At 35.1% G+C, this 22,325-nt stretch overlaps 1 protein-coding gene across 2 annotated transcripts in view; it reads left to right on the forward strand.

Annotated features, from left to right (window-relative positions):
• Positions 1 to 22,325, forward strand: part of mylka (myosin, light chain kinase a) — a 272,709-nt gene that overhangs the window by 175,528 nt on the left and 74,856 nt on the right. For both annotated transcript variants that reach the window (XM_039757417.1, XM_039757418.1), the window contains 7 exons: positions 5,177 to 5,314; positions 9,702 to 9,899; positions 13,719 to 13,965; positions 14,552 to 14,632; positions 14,932 to 15,743; positions 17,545 to 17,661; positions 18,640 to 18,723. In XM_039757417.1, the coding sequence (XP_039613351.1) occupies positions 5,177 to 5,314; positions 9,702 to 9,899; positions 13,719 to 13,965; positions 14,552 to 14,632; positions 14,932 to 15,743; positions 17,545 to 17,661; positions 18,640 to 18,723 (1,677 nt within the window). The remainder of the gene's footprint in view (positions 1 to 5,176; positions 5,315 to 9,701; positions 9,900 to 13,718; positions 13,966 to 14,551; positions 14,633 to 14,931; positions 15,744 to 17,544; positions 17,662 to 18,639; positions 18,724 to 22,325) is intronic.

The following is a 22,325-nucleotide window of genomic DNA, read 5'->3' on the forward strand; positions in this document are numbered from 1 at the left end:
GGAAAGTCTATTGACTGCCTTAATCGAATACATAAGAACACTAGAACAAAGAATACTGTACTTTTAATGTTGTTTCAAAGTACTACATGTACTGTACATGTTCAATGCAAAAGTTTTATTTGAATGAGGCCATGCTTTGACCATATTGATAAGAACTGTATTTGATGGATATCTGACTTGCATTCATAATGTAATAATCTGCCTGAAAGACCCCATTTCCAGCACTGCCATAAGTTATTATAATATGTGCTGTTCTATAATAACATACATTTTAAGGATGCTACCTATATCTTCTTTAGTGCAAGTTAATATAGTTTTGTATACATTTCAGTGTTCTATCAGAGGGGATCTTTATAAAACAAAAATTTTATTGATTTTTTTATTGATTTGATTTTAGTACATCAGACTTTGAGCAGATGTGGCAAAGCCTAAGTACCGGTAAGTGGAGACAGATGAGGAGATGTGGGGTTGATTTAAATGTATTTTATATATAATGTAGGACAAGTTCATCTCAAAAACTTAGAAGCTGTTAGAAATGAAATAAATCTTTGAGGTGGATAAATAAGGAGCTACAAAGGAAGTTAAAAATGTAAAAATAGCTTATAAGGCAAACAAGGGAAGTAACTCCAGTGCTAACCATAGGGCATATGAGATGACCCAGATATTCTTTCAATATTTAAGGAGTGAAAAAGCACAGTCAAGGAGGAGGAGAAAAGTATTAGGAATGGTATAATTAAGCTAGGATACTTTGACAATGAATAGCAAATGCTTTAAACTAGCACTTTATTGATTGTTTATACATGTGAAGAAGTCAATAATCTAAAAGTAACAGACTACTAAGGAGGTACTTGGTCACTTGGATATTGTAGAAAGAAAGAACCACTTGGATTAAATATTATGCAATCTAAAAATCTCTGGAACGAGAACATTTACACTCGTGTGCGTAAGGGACAAAAGTGAGTACGTATATAAACTACACTAGGGAAATTTCTAAATACTTTTGTATTAAAAGTGTGATCGAGCTGCTCAAATTGTCATGAAAGCCTAATGTACTGTACATCAAAGATAAATTAATGCAGCCTTTATCAAGGTAAAGAGTGAGCTGTAACATGAGTTCAGAAACTGAATGAGAAATGGTCTAATTTAACAAAATCAAGTTTTCGATTTGACTATTATCTGTATCTGTAAAAGGACTTTGCAACATGATGAAAGTTGTATGGATCTAACACAGCATTATGAAGGCAGTCATCAGAGCAGTAGCAGCAGATTCGGTCTACAGTCTGTGGTTAAAATGTATGTGCTGCTAAAAAGCCGACTGGCTAATGTGAAGGTTGGCCGGCCATTTATCCCGGCCAATACCTCCAAGCCGCCAGGTGGAGCCCTCCTTGCAGCATGGAGGTCCCCAGAAGACCAGCAGGGCATCATGGACAATGGAGTTTTTATGCAAAGCCCTGCTGGATGCCGTGGGGGCCACAGGAGGGAGCTGCAGGGAGGACCGAGGGCTTCTTCGTGCCCTGTGACCTGGAGGTTCGTCATAGGAAGAGCGACGGACTTCCGGGTTGAAGAAAAGAACTTTTACCTGACCCGGAAGTGATTGAGGACCACATGGACTGGGGATTGAGAACACTTCCGGGTCAGGGATTATAAAAGGACTGTGGGAGCTCCCAGACGGAGAGCTGAGCTGGGTGGAAGGGTGGCAACGCATCTGGGAGCTGGAGGATTATGTATTATTGATTTATTGGTGATTTATATGAGTATTGTGGTGGAGAGTGTGCTATGTGCACTGTGGCGACAAAATAAAGTCAACTTGAGGACTTTTACCTGGTGTCTGGAGTCGTGGACAAGGGTTTAAGGGAGCGAGAGTGCCCCCTATCATTCACACTATTTATATATTGTATGTTATTCCAAAGCTGAGAATAGTGTGAGTTTTGATAACCACATATATATGAAACTCTCAAAATGATGTATGTTGCAAAAATAAGTTTGCTGGAATATTACCTATCTTGGATTGCTGTATCCTAACTTGCTAATATAAGACTAGGGTGTTTTCACTATCACATCCTTATGCATACTTTGATCAAATTCTGTTCCATGTCACTCCAGTTTCATTGAATCTAAAAGGTTTGCATCTCAATATAACAGACATGTACTATGACAACTATAGTATGTTGTGCTAAGTGGGAGAGAGTAACTACAAAGTGCATTTTTAAACCCACAAATTCATAAGCAAAAAAACTCTGGAAATGGTTCTTTTAATTAAGGTAGCTGTCACTGGAAATGAATAATCATGAATTTAGTTAATGGCTGAACGTACCTATTTGTTCTTTCCATGATCCTCGGAGCAAGGTATACTGTATTTTTATCAGATATATAAACATAAAACTTTTCACTGAAGGGATTTTCATGTTTTGTTTTTGAGAAGCACCTTGAATTGAAATCTTTCAAAGGCCAGGCTTATATTTTGTATGTTTGGAGAAAGATGAGCAGCAGATAAAGCTTGTTTATGTAAGAGCAAGGAGAGGGAACTGTGATTGCTTATTTTAGCTATCTGGATAAGATTTTGTGTAAACAAAAGAGAACAAATGCTGACACTCCTGTGCCATCTTAACCATGCTTTTAAAATTTTTAAACCCTTTAAACGTTTTAAAAACTGGTGCCTACTTTGATCCTCTCAAGTAGGTAGAGTATACCTCGCAATTTAAATGATGGGGAGATATATGTCCCTTATTTGAAATATATTTATTGATAATATTCAACAATACATCTTTGTACCTCAACTAAGTTGAATTATTTTTAAAATCTTATATTGATTAAAAGACTTGTGGAAAGTATTTAAAAACTAGTTTGTATTTATGTATTACTTAATATAAGCATATTAAGTTATTGGAACCCACTCATGTTCAAATAATCCTTTTACTGTAGTCAGTGTGAAAATTATTTTATATATGTGAGCCTTAATGTATATTTTAAGTGAAAGTCATGTTGGAGTCATAATTTTAAATGAATTTGGCTGAAACGTGCACAGGTAGCATTTATCCTATGTTTTCAGCTGTTTGTTTGAGCCATTTTTTACACTGGTCTGTCATGTCTTTGTAATAGAAGATAAACATAAGTTAGAGCCATAATTACAGTAATATTTGGTACTTTTTGTTTTTGTTCTCAGATGCCAAGTAGAAGGGAGAGACATTTTGTTTTGAGTTCATGTTACTCATTCTCAACACCTTATTTCTTATCTTGCCTTTCCACCCACTTATGTTGCCTTTTCATTTGTGTGGGGTTTGCACTGTGATTTTTTTCATGCATTGTGAATAAACGGCCACACATATATCAAAAGGCTTTCTTGCTTGTGTGTGGCCCTCCAGTGTAGTTTTACATCTGCAAGTGACATAAACATGTGTTGTTTTGTTTTTTTCAAGGCTGATGCTGTGTCTGTCTTTTGGTGTTCTCTTTGTTTGAAATAAAGGGCACAAATTATTATTCTTGTGACTTCTGTTTACTGAGTTGACTTTCATTCATGTACTGACTAGAGTTAGCTACTCTAATAAATGGTGCACACAATCTCTAGTGCAACTGAATATGTTCTGAAAGTGTAAAGAAATTCTACGCAACTGTTAATGTATTACTTATCCAGTCACCTATTAACTAACTCTCTTTGAACATCAGTCTGTTGCTTATATATATTAAAAATGGGTATTTGTAAAGGATGAGGAATTGTTTTAAAAATTGTTATTTGTAAACCTATTTAGAAAAAAATATTGCTCTTCAGCACTGGATTGCTGCAGCATGCAGTACAAGTAACTATTATTATCATAGCTGGAAACATTTTACCATTTAATAATCTCACAATGTGTTTAGAAATCTGCCTTTATTTTCTTTCATATTCTTGTTTTCTAAGTACTCCCATGGGGCCTGAAATGTTTGTGTGGACTGGGGATACAAACTCCCACGTCCCTGTTTGTTCAGTGGCTCATACTGTACATGCAATTCTCTACAAAAAAGAACACTTGCTACAGATAATGCAAAAATTATTTGGCTTTAAATGCATTTTAACAAAACTAAATAAATTTTCATTTTGTGATTATTATAGTAGTAATCTTTATTGTACATGTGAAACTTGCCCGAAGAGTCCAGAGCTGCTTCAATAGCTTGTATATTTCAATCTGTTTAGTTAGCCAATAAAAGGTGTCATTTTAATATCAAAGTGAAAACAGATCTCGGCAAAGTGGTCTATATTAGTTACAAATGTAAAACACAAAATAATTGATCACATAAGCATCAGCCCCTTCAAGTCTGGATTTAGTAGATGCACCTTTAGCATCCATGACAGCCTGGAGTCTGTGGGAACAGGTGTCTGTCTATCAGGTTTGCACAACAGCATACTGACATTGTTCTTCATTCTTTTTTGTAGAACTGCTCAAGCTCTGTCAGGTTGCGTGCTAATTGTGAATTAAAAGCCTTTTTTTAAGTCTCAAGTCTCAGAATTTCTCAATTGGATTGAGATCTGGACTTCGACTCACTCATTCTAGGACATTAACATAGAGGTTTTTAAACCTTGGGTAGCTCTAGTTTTATCTGTGATACTGTGTTCTTGCTGGAAAACTAATCTTCTGCCAAGGTGTTAGGTTTCTTGCAAGCTGCATCAGGTTGCCCTTCAGGATTCCCTTATGTCTTATTGTATTCATTTTACATGCTTCCCGCACAAGCCTTTCAAAGCATCTCCACGGCTTTATGATGAGGATGATGTGTTTTTTGTAACATGGAGGGTTTGGTTTATGGCAAATATGCCATTTAATATGATGACCAAAAAGCTCCGTTTTGGCCTCATCAGACCATTGAACCCTCTTCCAGCAGACTTCAGAGTCACCCATGTGCCTTCTGAAAAACTCTATCTATAATGTCATGTGTTTTTCTTAACAGTGGCCTTCTCTTTGCCACTCTCTCATAAAGCTGTGACTGGTGTACCCAGACATAATTTTTTGAAATCCTGCAAATAAAATATTTTAATTTTATTCTGGACTGTTACTTTCATTTTGATTTTTCAGCTATATCTGCTGGTGAATTGTGGAAATTGTTTATATGTTGTACTTAACCTTAAATATTTAAGTTTTTAGGAAGTGTTTGAACAGGAAAAATATTTCAGATATTTTTGTGAAATTCTAATTTTATTTCTATTCAGAAAAAGAAGCTACAAAATGCACCAAGAGCTCAGAAGAAGAAAATGTAAACAAGGAATTTGCACCTGTGTTTGTTAAAGGCCTAAATGATCTGCAAGTTATGGATGGAAGTCAGGTCAGGATGACAGTGGAAGTGAGAGGTAGGCAAGTGTATGTGTTAATGTGTTGCCTGTCACTGTTCTTATGAAACTTAAACTTATAATAAAATTTTAATGCTTTTGTATTATCTTGTTTCCCCATACCAGCAACTCTTCCTAGGACTGTTGCTGATTTCACCCTTGTCTCTTTTCTACTTTTATTGACCTTGATTACGTATTATTTCTGTCATCTGGGAGTGATGTAATATAGAACAAGTTACTGTACAAAGTGTGAATTTGCAGTAAAACAGAAATTGCTTTTGTTTCTCCTCAGTGACTTTAAAAAGTATCACTCCATACTAAGAATCACTTAAGCAGACCGTTTTTCGCTCTTTATGGACTTGACCAATTATACTAAAATGCTAACACATTTGTTGCAAACGTAATGTGATTTATCCAGTAAAAAGAGAGTTATTCTTATAAGTATGAATGTTAATGTACAGTATATTTCCAAAAATAGAAATCAACATTGTTCAGACCATTCCTATTTTTGCACATTTGAACTTGTGCCTGTCAATAACAGGCTGTGATAAAACACCATAGCAGACATACTATATGAGCATTGTGGTAATATTTCATTAGGAACACTATATGTTAATTGCACTCTTAATCTACTGTAGTATAATAAGTAAATTAGGAGTTACAAATACCTTTCCTTCTATGTCTAGGATATTTTGTGTTCTAAAGTAATCTGACCCTGACTCACCCAAATAAAACCTGACTTCTCAGTCAATATGACCAAAATTAAGACACCAATAGCAGGGTTAGTCTATAGTTTTACTCATATTATGTATTATAAACATCAAAGCAACACTTTAACCCACCCAAGCAGCAATAATTAACATCCACCATTACAGTCAATTTTTTTTTTCCCTCTTCCCAAGTTCCATAAAATGAGAAATGAAAAAATCTGTAGAAAATGTTTACACTGTAAATAAAGAAATCTCCATGTTCTTCCACTATATATGCTCTAACAATCAGAATTTGAGAATCATTTATAAAAAATGCTTTCATTTAAATATTGGTGACTGTCACTGCTCAGAAATGAAAGTCATAGTAGCTGTAGGTATGATTATTGTTCTACTAGAATATTTAAAAAAAATAACCAAGACAAAAAAAAAAATGAACATGCATAAAAAAGGCTGGCTGATTGGGAGATTTTGACAGGGATTGAATCACATGATGCTGAAGGAGGTTCGGATGCACATTAACATTCACCTTTTCATTTAGCTGTATGAGAGGTGCGACTCCTGCTGCAGGCAGTATCCTCCATGTCCATGAAGCTTTCTTCTACAAAATTTTCTTTTTTCACACACTTTAGGTTCAGTCTTTCTCCACTTTGGCGCCAAATATAATGTTTCCCATTAGAACCAACTACATTAAGCTTGCTTTCATCACTGAAATTAACTTTGGGCCAGTTCTCCTTAGTCCACACAAAGACTAGTCTAGCACTGTATGTTGAGACAAATCCTGTTCAGCACTGAATTGACGAGCAATTCCAGCCATGATGTTGAACCAGTCCCCCACAGTCTTATCCTGTTCTCTCGCGAACATATCTTACATGGGCAACCAGCCTTTTTTTCAAGACTTGAATGACTTTTTTTTTCTTTGAATTGCTTCAATTTTTAAAATTGCGCTCTTGAAACGACCATTGCCTCTTACAGTGCCCTAGATGGTCTTCCCATTAGCCTTCATCTGAACAACTTGATGTTGCACCATTTCAGTTACCCTAGAGCAGCTCATTAACTTGCAAAATTCCTTCCAATGCTGACTAATCGGTTGGCATTACCTGATATTTCAAGACATTTCCCAGATTAGTAACAGCTGTTAATTAGCACAAATCATTCTCTAATTTTGATCGCTGACCTTCAATTATCTTGTTTAAATTTTTTATTTTGTGATAGGGAATAATTTTCATTGATTAAATATGATTACTATATGTCTGTTCTATTCATTTTGAGATAACATTTGATTCAGATAAGCAGTGACTTTTTAAATTACAAAAATGTAGTTCTATAATATTGATGGAAATGCTATACTTGACCTTTCAGTCCACACTCTTTGATTGTATTTATATTTTTATGCTGATAGTGAAACATATATACAAAAGTTAATGGAAAGGTAGAGTTGAACTCATCAAAAATTAACATATATTTCTGTTGGTGATATTCCAATTTGGGCGGCACGGTGGCGCAGTGTTAGCGCTGCTGCCTCGCAGTTAGGAGACCCGGGTCCTCCGTGCGTGGAGTTTGCATGTTCTCCCCGTGATTGTATTAAACATACAGAGATGCTCATATTGCTCTATAATATTTGTTATAACAAATAACATCTGTGATCTACAGTTTGTTTTAATTGTCACTTTTACAAATACATGGAGCTTTATATATCTATCGCATGACTGGTTATGCAGAAGCTTACTAGCCAAAAAAAATGTAAAGAGAAAAAAAATTAAAACCAGCAGATTGTAATTACATAAAATTAGTAATTGTCTCTAAAAATGTGTTTGTATTTTACAGTGTTTAACTCTGGGCATGAGGTGTGATCTGTAATGAAAACATTGGTCTTAAATATGGGGTGACTTTCATGAAAATCCTTCACAGTTTCTTCTTTCCACAAAATCCTGTGCTTACCGATTTACATTCCGTAACTTGGCAAAAGAGGAAATGTTGATAATTGCATGATAAACCCTGCACCTCCAGGGATTCTTCTTCCTCACTCCTTTGTCTTCCTCTAACATCTTTAATCATCTTTTCTGAGGAACTAATAGAAAAAATGCAGTCCTCTGTTACTAATTTGTATAAAGGTTACTTAAAGATAATGATTCTGTTTGGAAAGACCTCATCTGAGCAAAATTGTTTTCTGTTTTTAAAGAATTATTTAACTGTGATAGTAGTTGTGTAGGGTCCTGGTATGATTTGGCTAAAACTTTATATGCTAGAATAGGTTTTGTTGGGGGTAAAAGTGCCATTCAGTACTAGGACAGAGGGGATTTAATTACTATGAATGTTCTGTGGCTGATAGTAAAGTGAAGCTAGATGATGCCTATTCACTTTATAAAGGAGAAATTAGAATTTTACTTCTTGCTGGCACTTCAAGGGTTTACTTTTTTAGGTCTCTGGGAGTTACATTGTTAATAGGGTCTATATTCCTAAGGGGGTATTATACTGTTTATATTGACTATTGAGGATAATTTAATTCTCTATTAAATCAAAAATTTTAATTTTGGTAGAGGGATGCACTGGAAAGAAAACTGTGAAAGTCCTCATAAATATTTAAAGATTGTTGTATGGCTCTATAAGGATTGGAAGGGATAACAGTGGAGAATAGATTGTGAGGGAACAGAAGATTTTTTTAAGAATTGCCCAGGAAAATGGGAGCCTGGTATCTGATTTTTCTGGTCATTCCATTAATTTTAATTGGTAGGAGAAGAGAGAAACCATATAAAGGGTCACATGTGACATGGTACTACAAGCTGTAAGGAATAATGACTTTCTTTAACACTTGTTTAGAAAATAATAAATGGTAAGAATGATATGTATGAAGGTATACATTCCTTATTTAGGGAACAGGATTAATGATTGTGAAATGAGAAATCAGAGAATGATTGTGGGCTGTAGCATGTAGGTTTTGTTTGGAGTATAATGTTGCTTAATGTTGATTTACAGTTGTTCATATTTTGCGAAAGTTTGACACACTTTTTTGTATTGTGAATGGGAGGTATGGGGTCAGCATGGACAATAGTAATTGCAAACCTAAATTAAAAGCTTACCAGGGAAATGTGTTGGTGAACTTTATTTCGTGCTGAACTATTTGGGATGGATATACTGGATATATAGTGAGTATGTTTGTGGGTCTTGCACTTGCGTATTGTCTATGCTTTTTGTTAAACTATGTTAACTATTCGATTTAGCAATAGGAACATTTGAATATTTCTTATGGGCCATTAACCTGCTTAAAGATCTTTTTCTCTAAGCTCAATTTCAGGAAGCAGATTTTATTTTTCTTCATATTTTATTTCATTCTGCTGTAACATAGATTGGAATACTTTTTTGATATTGCAGTGATTCAAACTTCCCTGAAAAAAGTAATATTTTTATTATTTTTATTCATCTGCTAGTCAAATACACATAGTTGAAATCTACTTTAGCCCTTTCTTGATTGATGCTAATAAGAGAGAGCATTGCATATACAGTAAACAAGTAGAATAAAACTAAATTAATACATTTACTCATTTTCTAAGCCAAATTTGTATATATCAGGTGTATAAGAAGAAATAGCCCACCTCCTATACTTTGGACAAAAGGCAGAAACCATTGATTTAGACCACAGTGGTGCATGCAGTCATATATACTACTAAGGTTATATAACTAATTTATTTTTTTGTTGTTAGGTAATCCAAAACCTGAACTTGTCTGGCTTCAGAATGGAAAAGAAATACAAGAATCTGAAGATTTCCATTTTGTGAATGATGGAAATGAGTACAGCTTGTGCATTCAAGAGGTATTTCCTGAAGATACTGGAAAGTATATGTGTGAAGCCTGGAATGAATTGGGAGAGTGTCGTACAGAAGCCACATTAACAGTGCAAGGTACGATCATGCCTCGGGCAGTACTTTGGTCAGGGGGGCATTTTTATGTAAATTTTTTTTTTGTTAAATATTATTTATAAAGTTAAGTGTGTACCTAAAGAATTACTTTCGTCCAGTACCGTATTTATGTACTACCTTTAAAAATTTTATCAAATAAATTTTTCATTTAAAGGTTTAAAGTGTCATATTACGTGATTCACAGCAATGCACCACATGTCATTATGTAGCACTGGTGTTTGTTTTCTTGATTTATACATCTTGACATTAGCTGCAGGGGAGCGGGAGGAAAGGGGATGTGGAGGAGGGTTTATGGAAGTCCTGATGCAATGCTAGAGAAACGTTGCAAAGGTAAAATTTTTGCTCTTTATTTTTGTCTTTTTTTTCATGTCATGTTTCTGGAAGAAGATTGATTCAATGCCATGTCACATGGGTGCTAAAAAAGTTATCTTTGAGTGACACTAAAACCAAAATATGTCTGTAGTACAGGCATCACCAAATGGCGGACGCAGACTGAGTGACAGCACTATCCGGACCATGATAAATTAATGAGAATGACTGATAACATTCTTGCAGGAATCTTCAATCTCTCTCTCCCCTCCAACCCCCCAACCTTCTTGAGGTGTGCTCAATGGGGGGTGAATCAATGTAGTTGTAAAACATGCCGATGCTTCAGAAGGAGATAACAGAAATGAAAGTGAAAGGGAGTATGGCTTTCAATGGACAATCCAATATATGTTCGTTATTCGTGCTGGTAGTTCAAAACCAGTGTATCTCATGTGTTCTGTTAGTAAAAAGTAGCAATGTGAAGCACCACTACAAGAGAAAGCACTGATCATTTGTGCAAATATACAGGTACCGGTCATAAAATTTAGAATATCATGACAAAGTTGATTTATTTCAGTAATTCCATTCAAAAAGTGAAACTTGTATATTAGATTCATTCATTACACACAAACTGATGTATTAGAAATGTTTATTTCTTTTAATTTTGATGATTATAACTGACAACTAATGAAAGTCCCAAATTCCGTATCTCAGAAAATTAGAATATCAATTAAGACCAATGCAAAAAAAGAATTTTTAGAAATGTTGGCCAACTGAAAGGTATGAACATGAAAAGTATGAGCATGCACAGCACTCAATATTTAGTTGGGGCTCCTTTGGCCTGAATTACTGCAGCAATGGCCGTGGCATGGAGTCGATCAGTCTGTGGCACTGCTCAAGTGTTATGAGAGCCCATGTTGCTCTGATAGTGGCCTTCAGCTCTTCTGAATTGTTGGGTGTGGCGTATTGTATCTTCCTCTTCACAATACCCCTTAGATTTTCTATGGGGTTAAGGTCAGGCAAGTTTGCTGGCCAATCAAGAACAGGGATACCATGGTCCTTAAACCAGGTACTGGTAGTTTTGGCACTTTGTGCAGGTGCCTCTCCTCTCTTCCTCCAGACTCTGGGGCCTTGATTTCCAAAAGAAATGCAAAATTTACTTCCATCAGAGAACATAACTTTGGACCACTCAGCAGCAGTTTTGTCTTTAGCCCAGGCGAGACACTTCTGACGCTGTCTCTTGTTCAAGAGTGGCTTGACACAATGAATGCGACAGCTGAAACCCATGTCTTGTATACGTCTGCGTGGTGGTTCTTGAAGCACTGACTCAAGCTGTAGTCCACTCTTTGTGAATCTCCCCCACAGTTTTGAATGGGTTTTGTTTCACAATCCTCTCCAGGGTGCGGTTATCCTTATTGCTTGTACACTTTTTTTCTACCACATCTTGTCCTTCCCTTCGCCTCTCTAATGTGCTTGGACACAGAGCTCTGTGAACAGCTAGCCTCTTTAGCAATGACCTTTTGTGTCTTGCCCTCCTTGTGCAAGGTGTCAATGGTCGTCTTTTGGACAACTGTCAAGTCAGCAGTCTTCTCCATGATTGTGTAGCCTACAGAACTAGACTGAAGAGACCATTTAAAGGCTTTTGCAGGTGTTTTGAGTTACTTAGCTGATTAGAGTGTGGCACCAGGTGTCTTCAGTATTGAACCTTTTCACAATATTCTAATTTTCAGAGATACTGAATTTGGGACTTTCATTAGTTGTCAGTTATAATCATCAAAATTAAAAGAAATAAACATTTGAAATACATCAGTCTGTGTGTAATGAATGAATCTAATATACAAGTTTCACTTTTTGAATGGAATTACTGAAATAAATCAACTTTGTCATGATATTCTAATTTTATGACCAGCACCTGTATCTGTGGCAGTCCGAAGTGATCACGTAAAATAACAGAACAGAGAGCCATCTTTGACAGATCCACCAGAGTCCTCTCACATTCATTTAAAGCCCAGCAGCATGCAAATGAATGTTCAATTAAAATAGCATGGATTTTGGGGCAACATAACATTTTCTGATGGGACCGTTATAAAGGAGTACTCTTTTTGGTTTTATTCAAATGGTTCTGTTTCTTTTACTTAAAATGTGAATGTGATAGGCCTACTTTTATTTTTTTTAATAAACAAGAGTTGTTTATTTGACTTATATGTTATGTTAAAGATAGTTATTTGTATTCCATACAAATACAAAGCCAATTAAATTCAAAGGGTCCACATGTTTAAAGTTCTTACTGAAAATTGAAAATATTGTTGAAATACGGTGGTAATTATACCTTGTTTATTTTTCTATAGACATTCAATGAGTACATGTACTGTATAGTGATCTGAATCATAGCACAAATGTGAGGTTTGGACCTTTTTAATAGGAGAAAATATTGTTTGTCGGACCTCTTTAAATTTTAAATCAGTACCGCTGCTCTAGCACCTCTGTATTTAGCTCGCTAGTCTGCCAGGTAGCTTATAGTGCTGACTGCCCTAATATAATGACAAATTTCTACGAAACAGAAGTGTAATGATTATCCCTTCCCATTATTCAAGTTTGCAGTATCTTCGCTAATTTATGCTGAGAATAAAACATAACCATCCAAGTTATGCATGGTGTCAGTTTTTAAGTGAGATAGCAGCTGTGGAGATAATTTTTAGCATTCCAGGATGAAAGGTATAGGTAGAGCGGTGTTTTCTGTGGTGGCACAGTTTTTGTAACGCAAAAAATCCCCCAATACTATTCTACCAACCAAAAAGCACTAAATCTGTTAGACTTGTTAAATTGTCCAAAGGGGCAGGATGAGGGCAGCAAAAAAAGCAGCTCAGAGATTAGTGTTCACAGACGCAACACGTAGTGAGCACTTTGGGTGCATTTCCCAGCTACTTTGTTCCTTTGCCCGACTGATACAGGTGGTCCTCGCTCTGGGTCAGAGGCAACTCTTGGCTCTCCGCTCTGTGAGAGTCACTGGTGAACACACACCCACACTTTTGTAAGTAAGCTGTAAGGAATGAGCCGGCCAAATTTCAGCCTTCTACCTACACGGGAAGTTGGAGAATTAGTGACGTTGGAAAGTTCAATATGGCGGCCGACAGTGGCGTCATACCACCGAAATAAGTACGTACATTGGTTTCGGTTAGCGCAGAGAAGCCACCTACCAAATTTCGTGAAGATGGGGCCATAAATAAGAGAGTTCAACGTGGTGGACGTTGTTGACCATTATGACCATTACGTGTAGAATTTCTAAATGAAGCCTGCTTAACTTTTGTAAGTAAGCTGTAAGGATTGAGCCTGCCAAATTTCAGCCTTCTACCTACACGGGAAGTTGGAGAATTCGTGATCAGTGAGTCAGTGAATGAGTGAGTGAGTGAGTCAGTCAGTCAGTCAGTCAGTGAGGGCTTTGCCTTTTATTAGTATAGATGCCATTAAGTTGCTTCACGCTTGTTTTCATGACAGAGCCTCAGGATGGTGTTCAGCCTTGGTTTATAAGCAAACCAAAGTCGGTTACTGCAGAATTGGGGCAGAGAACCCTTCTTTCCTGTGCCATAGCCGGTGATCCCTTTCCTGATTTCAAGTGGTTTAAAGATGGAGAAGAAGTGGTCCCAGGAGAAGGCTTTGATATAGTCCGAAATGAAGATGTCATTACCTTACTAATTAGGAAAGTGAAGACGTACCACGCCGGGGAGTATGAAGTAAAACTGAAGTATGTACTAATTTCCTAATAGTTTCTTTGCATTCTGTGTATTTTGTAGGAACTTTAAATAAAAACACTGTTGAATTGTCAGTCTTTGTTTATATTTCACTTAAAAATGTGATATTTATTACATTGGCCTTGTAGTACTTCTGTCTTCACAAATTGAATTACATAGCTAGAGATACTGTTTTAAGAAAGGCTTGTATTGTGTACAGAGCAAAGTAAAAGGAAGTGCTTGTAATGAGACACAGTTGTGAGGGTCTCTCTGGTATTCTAGCCGAACAAGGAATAAATGGTAAGCACCATATATGGCTTGAACATTTAGCATTTTAATATAAACTCTCTGATGGATGGTGATTAGCTGTGCAGTTCATTGAGATAGCTGTACAAAAAGGGGGAGCCTAGTTTAAGAAAAGGCCAATAGCTACTCTAGTCTAAATAAACAGTAAGCCAACATGAGAAACTTTGGAACAGCTCAGATCACATACTGCTTCTGCTAATCCAAGAGCCCCTCGTAATCAGACCTCTTGGAGTTCTCTGCAAGCCTAAAATATATTGTGCTTTATTTATTTCTTTTGTTTTGTATTGCTCACAGAAACTCTGTTGGCGGCTGCAGCTGCCTCGTGTCTCTGATTGTCCAAGAGAGTTTATTATCCAGCGAGGAGACTCATCAAACGTAAGTAAAATTCCCAGGCTTCTATTTATGTACCACTTGTTCCCTTGTACTGCCAAACCCAGTCTGGCTTTAAATCAACTTAATCCCCAAATGTGAACAAACAAATTGTTTACTTTGTATAGCTGCACTATTGTTTATACCCAGAGTAAGGTTGATCTCTATTAGACTTCCCCTTATATGGGTACTCAATGCATTACTGGTACAGGAGTGGCATAAGTTGTTTTTTTCTGTAACTTTCTTCTATTTGTAGGCTGTCTTCTGAAATATTTTTTTTAAGCTTTTTTGTGTTCTTGCTTCAGTCTTACAGGAACAAATGCTCACCCCTTTGGTCGAAAAGAAGAAGGCACATATGAGATTAAAGCATTTAACGAAACTGAAATACTGAGGAAAAATTCACAGGTGGAAGTGTCAAAAGACGAGGACCAAGCAGATGTGCGAGGGCTTCTCAAGAGGCGAGTAGAAACCAAGGAGCATAGTGAGGATAGGATTCGATCACAAGAAGCTCAGCAAATTGATTTTCGTACAGTATTGGGTAAGAAAGTTGTAACAAAAAGTGTTTCCGAGGAGGACCTTAAGGAATTGTCTGCTGAGCAAATGGACTTCAGGGCTAACCTACAAAGGCAGGTCAAACCCAAGACCTTGTCTGAAGAGGAGAGGAAGATCCATAGCCCACAACAAGTGGATTTCAGGGCAGTACTAGCTAACAAGAAAACAAATCCTAAAGTATCTGATGCTGAAAAAAGTCAGTCAAAAAATGCTTCCCAAGATTTCAGATCAGTGCTTGTCTCTAAAAAGAAAATGCCTACAGAGAATAACAAAAACAACGGCAGCACAGGAGTAGAGGTGGAGAATATTCAGCCGAAAAACAAGCAAAATGAGGTTAATTGTGATCATGGATGCACAGTCGTAGATGGTGGAATTATTGGACAGAAAAAAAACAATATTGGGAAGGAACCTACATTTACTGAAAAATTACATGACATTCATGTGTTGGATGGAGACCATTTATATTTACAGTGCCAAGTTTCTGCAGATCCCCCACCTATTGTAAGTTGGAGCTTAGATGGAAAATTGATCAAGCCTTCAAAGTTCATCATCCTAACACAAGAAGGTATTGTACAATATTAGATTTTTTTTGTGTGAATGCTATTTAGCTAAAGCCTAAAGTCATTAAATGTCATTGACTTTAGATTAGTGTTAGGTGGTTCAGAAAAAAAGCACCGCCTTATGGTGCACATTTTTCTGTATACAATAGTTATAAACTAAACATGTTGCTGCAAAGGTATATTGTGAGGTTTTGCAGCTCCTAGAGAACTTTCCTCTGAGTATTTTATAGGTAGTGTCAAGATAGCTTATTCTTGTTAATAATAGTTTCTTTCCCTCATTTGTTTTGCCCCCATCCATCCATTTTTCTTTTTTCTGAACCCACATTATTTAGTTTAACATTGCAGGGAGCCAAAGAATTTTTCAGGATATAGCACTTTCTAGAGCAATACTGTTTCTGTGCAATTTAAAATGTAGTCATGATGTTGTTTATTATAACAAGGTATTATTTAGTATTGGTAAACATACAGTATATGCATAAATCATATTTAGGTTATTCAGTAAAGTGAAATGTCACAGTTGATCAGAAAAAAATAAAGGTAAAATTGTTCAAATATCTATCCATTTTTAGACCAGCTCAGAGTAAACGTACAATCCTTTAAAAAAGAAAGTGCTGAAATACGAAAGTGTCATTTTTTGACCCTTCCGAAGAAAAGGATAAAATAATTACTTCCATTAATCTTAATAATCCTCCATTAACGTTATAGAATTTTAAATTAATATTTTGAAAAGTATACCACTATGAAACTTATTTTTAGTTTAAAAATGGAATAACCTATTATCTAGTGAACTGGTGATTGTTTATCAAAGCTAGTAAAAAAGATGAATATTTAATGTTGACCATAATTATCTGCATGGTTTCCTTTTCCCATATTTTTCTTTTTTTTTTATGTTTATGGTATTTTTGGTAACAAGTAGTTTTTGTTTTGTTCATCCTGGGTAAAAGATATCACAAATATTATGGGTGATAAATCTTTATCATGTCAAATTCAGATGAAACAAACTGAACTGTGAAAATGAATGTGGTATTATTCTTTTATCAGTGATTCATTTACTACTTCTCTCCCACCCAACTTTCTCCTCCCTGAATAGAATAATAATTATATGCAGACAGTATATGGAAGAGGTGATTTTCTTTCTGACACTCATTGAGGTGTTTAGTCTAGATGTTTGGGAGATAAAAAAAAATGTAGCTCCCTTCTGACAAAAGTGATGTAATTTAATCGACGCTAATGTCATTCATTCCAGATCTATGAAGAAGGCTACTACATATGAACACAATACAATTAGACAGCTTTGAATACGTCTATTTAGAACACACATCAGTCATTAAATCTTTATTTCATGTTGTGTCTTACTAATATGCTTGATCAGAAATCAAACTACAGTAGACAGTTAAACTGAGTGATTAATGTTAATTCTTACTAATCCAGGAGCAACATCCACAAATCCCTGCCTGAGTATATATTACACATGTGCAGAATGTTATATATGTCTGATTTATTGCATTGTTTGACTAATCTCCATCAGTTGAAAGTCAATATTTATTGCTTATACAGGATTTTAATGAGCAATAATACCTGAATGTTTTAATTTAACTAAAGTATTCAGATGGTTAAATGTTTTTCAAAGAGGTGGTTTTTCATTTTTGATAACATATGTAAATGCCTTTCTTAATAATATAGAATAAATGTTTTTCTACATCACTTTACTTAACAAGATAGGCAATACAGACCATTGATTTGAGATTTTTTTTTTTTTTCTACTTTATTATTTTATTTTTATATTTTAATTATTGTCTTTGTTAGGAACTGTGTGCTCTCTCTCAATTGATAAAGCACTTCCAGAAGATGAAGGTGAATATAAGTTCAAAGCTGAGAACTCTCTTGGCAAGACAGAATGCAGCTGCATGGTCTATATAGATGGTGAGTATAGTGAGCAGCTTAGATGCTACAAAACTTTTCTAATTGCTCACACTTCAGACTTATCTTTGTAGCTTCCTGTTGTTGTGCTTTGAAAATGATTGGTCATTTTCCTTTCAGTGGAAAAACAGCAGTGTTTTCCTGGCCCTGAATCTACACTGCTGCAAAGGAAGAAAAGCTCAGTCAGGAAAACCTTGTAACCTATAGTGTTCAAATCTTCTGTCCTGAGTGTGACCATCTTGTACAGTACATCATGGTCTAATTTTGCCCTTGGAAGTTGGAACCACTGAGTAGAGAGCAGGCAGTAAAGGCTGATAAAATGTTGCTTATTGTAGTAAAATGTTCTCCATCAGAGTGTGTTTATGGAGTCTTTTTTATTTAGCTTTGTATCATTTTGGCAGACAGAGTGGTGGAGTTTTCTACAACCCAAAAATAATGTGTGGTCTTATTGCACAACTTATATCCTCAGTCTCCCAGAATTGTGCAAATTTGTGATAACATTGTACCATTTGATCAGTGATGCTGTGTCATTTGTAATACATTTATTAAAATTCCACCATAAGTTTACAAGAAAGACCTAGGTAATATAATGCAGGGTCAGCTACAGAAATGTACTGCAATAGGACAACAGGAGACACATTTTAACATGGGACTCCTGTCTGAAAACGGCATTAATGGGTAGCATTTAGGTTTTATCATCAAGAATCCCAGTGCTGGTGTCACTTACTACATTTACTACATTTTTTTTCTAATTTGAAGTACAGTTGAAGATAGGTTTAGTTCATCTTGTAGTGTAGTAAGCTGGAGACTGGTTCATAAGTACAGTTTTCAATCACTGTGTATTTTATATAATCTTTCAGGCATGTAATAATACATATATAGGCACGTTTTGCCCTTTAAAATGTTTCAAGTATTGCTTTTTCCAATATAAAAACAAAACGAATCATATTAAAATCATTTGTGGTTAATGCCTTTTTCCAGATCCTTCAGAAGCAAAATCTCCAAAGTCAACTGACAAGAGAACTAAAAAGCCTAGGAGCACCCCTTCAACTCCTACAACAGCAAGTAAGTGCCTAAAATATTTCCTTCTTTGTTTTCCAAATAAGGCTCTGTTTTACTTTTGTGCAACTTTCCCACTGGTGGCAGCTGTTTGCTCAATGTCTCTTTATAGCGTGTGAACAAACCACCTTGTTTTAACCCAGTATTTCAGACATGCCTATTACATTCCTGGGTATTAACCTGAATTGTCGGGCTTTAACATTTTCAGCTTTTATTTCCTTGATTAAAATTAAATTTATACTTCTATATTAAAAACCTTAAATAATGGTACTATAAATGTTTTTTTGCATGCATTATATTTATATTTTACCAGTTTTTATAAATATTTTGGATTTTTCATTTTTTTTCATTATTGTATCTGATAGAAATGTTAACCTTCAAATTACTTAATTTAACTTGCCATTTTTCAAATGAGTACTTTAAAACAAAAAAATAGACTTCAATTTGCTGAACTTTTATGTAGCTTGTACCTTTTTTTATTAAGTATGAATCTATATTATTAGTTATCTTAATTTAAAAACTCTGCCTCTAATGTCACCAAAGGTAGCTTTTGCTCAATTGTTGCAAATGTCTTTGGTTACAAGCCATTCATAAATACTGAGAAATGGCTGAAAGCTCATAATAAATGTTATGAACAGAACTTGGCACTTCCTTTAGGCAACAAGAGATTCTTTAACTTTGAGCTACATAAGAATGTAAGTCATCAATAAATTTATGTTACAGTTTTGACACACGTGCAGTGGTTGCAAGATTTTTCTACATTACTACTGTGATGAGTGTGTTACTCATTATCTTTGCTGGTGTAGAACTTCTTTTAGTGTTTGTATATACATTTTTATTAGATTAATGTTTTATTCATTGTTATCAGTGAAGTAGATGTTAGTGTTTTTTTTAATTGATGAAGTGCAACAAATGTACTTGTGTTGCATAAGACTCCTGCATTAAATGGTCATATAATCTCGGCTATTATAAACTTAGAACACTGTAGGTGACAGTTCGTTTTTAACTATTCAGTTCTTGCAACCGTCTTACTGTACTTCTGATTTCTTTTATGCAAGGCCTTAATTGTATGGCATACAACTCTTTTGTATTCTCTACACACTCCCTCTAAGTTTCTACCAGCTATTCCTGTTTTTTTCCACGATCCCAAGATTTATGATCGAAGATGTATTTTTTCCTTTGTATTCACTTTGTATCAAAGGTGGTGCTTAAAGAGCTAATGGGTGGGATATTGTTACATAAATGGAAGCTGTGCACAAAGCAGTGCACACTTCCACATGGCCAGTTTACAGATTCTGTTTAATTTGTCTTTGAGGTTTTAGAGGAAATTGGAACATCCAGAGAAACCTTTAACACACATGAGGAGCACATGCTGTAAAGTATCCTGGCATTAACCAGATCAAAATCGAACATGAGAACCTTAACCTGAGAGGAAAGTTACTGCCCTAAAAACAAATGTCTACTGAAAATTCAGTGCCTTCACACAGAATGTGTTAAATCTTTCAAAGTGCAGTTGAAAACAAGTCATTTAAGAACACCCAAAAACAGCATCTAGTTTAAATCATACCTGAAATTATTTGTTAGAAAAACATTTATTTTACTACTGGCATCAACTAGACATTGCACTTGTTTTATGGTGTTCAATAAGATTTTGTCGTTAACTAGAACTAATGCTAAAGATTCAAGAGTCCAAAAATAGAGCTTGCAGCCTGTTGGAAAATTTCACTTGCACTATGCTTGGAATCAGAAGTCTAGTGCCTCATACAGTATTAGGTCCTTTTTCAATGTTCGTTAGGCTTGCAAGTCAGCTTATGGCTCTCAAACTTCATTTGTGTATACCTTTCATATTATGAACACTATTGTATTTCATTGTACTTTGGAGCCAACCTGGAATATATGCCAGAAAATGTATTATGAGAGGACAATACTCTATCAATGTCATAACCACAGGTTTTATAGTTTAAGTGTATAGATTCATAAGGCACATCTGCAGATTATCATAAGCACTGGGAGGTGTTCCTCTGTGATGACTTGTCTGCGTTGTTATGGTGGCACCCCACGGCCTTGAAACAACTGAATACAGAAATACCTACAGTATATCAAGCAAATGTTAACAAATGAGTTTCTTCTTGTCCATAGAACATTGTATTTGCTCTTAAGTTTGTTTGTTACTGTTTAAGTGGTAGCTGTACTGTAATATGTATAGTTATAGTTTTATATATATAGTTAGTTATATACAGTGCATCCGGAAAGTATTCACAGCGCATCACTTTTTCCACATTTTGTTATGTTACAGCCTTATTCCAAAATGGATTAAATTCATTTTTCTCCTCTGAATTCTACACACAATACCCCATAATGACAACGTGAAAAAAGTTGACTTGATATTTATGCAAATTTATTAAAAATAAAAAAAATTGAGAAACCACACATGTGTAAGTATAAGTGCATATATATATATATATATATATATATATATATATATATATATATATATATATATATATATATATATATATATATATATATATATATATATATATATATAGTATGGAGATTGTGGGTGTAATGATCCCGAAGTGCAAAATTCATTCTGAAAAACACCTGTTTCCAAAGGACAGCATACTGTGTTATTCGTCACATAAAGTTTATGTTTACAGAATGAGAGATGGTGCATTCAAATCAGAATGTATGTCTTGGCTGTATTAAGAGAAAATTCCTTTATTTAGAGAGTTTCTGTTTAAAGAGTGCTACACTGTTCAGATGCAAGTTCAAATACAAGAGGTTATGCTTTATTTAAAATGGTTATTTCATAATTCAAGCTGTGTATTTTTTACAAAGGAGTGTTTTATGCTAATTGAAGGCAGATGACTGTGAATTCAGAGTACAATGCTAGCTCAATAATCACTGTTTAAAAACACAATTTGGTGCTTTATTTGTAGGATGTACACCTAAAACAATGTTTTGTTCTCTCTGGACTTTTTATTTGAGCTGAAAGGAAAGTGCACAGTATTATAAATATCTGACACTCTCATCTTAAAAAAGCTCCATCCTTTTTAGAAAACTCATTGTGTTTGGAATTTATCTGACAGTGTTTTTTCTTTTTTTTCCCCCCAACATGAAATGATATTATGAAATTTTCACATGTTGTGTTAATGTAGATTTTGGTATCAAAATATTAATGATTACAATCAATGGATGAATAGTTTAAAATGCATCCATCTAAGAAGCAGTACTTTGAATTTACTCTGAAAAGCATTCATATTTTGAAATTGCAAGCATTTCAATTTAGAGGCATGTTTAAATGGCACTCCTTTACAAATAGGGCAACACAGATTCAGAGCCATCTGTTTATAGTAGAGCAGTCCTTTTGTAAATACGATGGTACCCTGTGTTTTAAACCAACTTCTCCAAATAGCAAATAATTCTGTAAACCTACTTTTACCACACCAGTTTTATCTGAACACATAACATCTCTCATTTATGTGACAGCTGATTATCATCATAAACCTGGGCCTAAAGCAAACAATAATGAATAAGAAATGGTTGACATTATGGGTCATTGAACTGTAGAGGCATGGTATGGTAATTCTCATTTTAGGATTCTT

The sequence above is a fragment of the Polypterus senegalus genome, chromosome 6 (genome assembly GCF_016835505.1).
Source record: "Polypterus senegalus isolate Bchr_013 chromosome 6, ASM1683550v1, whole genome shotgun sequence".
Taxonomy (NCBI): domain Eukaryota; kingdom Metazoa; phylum Chordata; class Cladistia; order Polypteriformes; family Polypteridae; genus Polypterus; species Polypterus senegalus.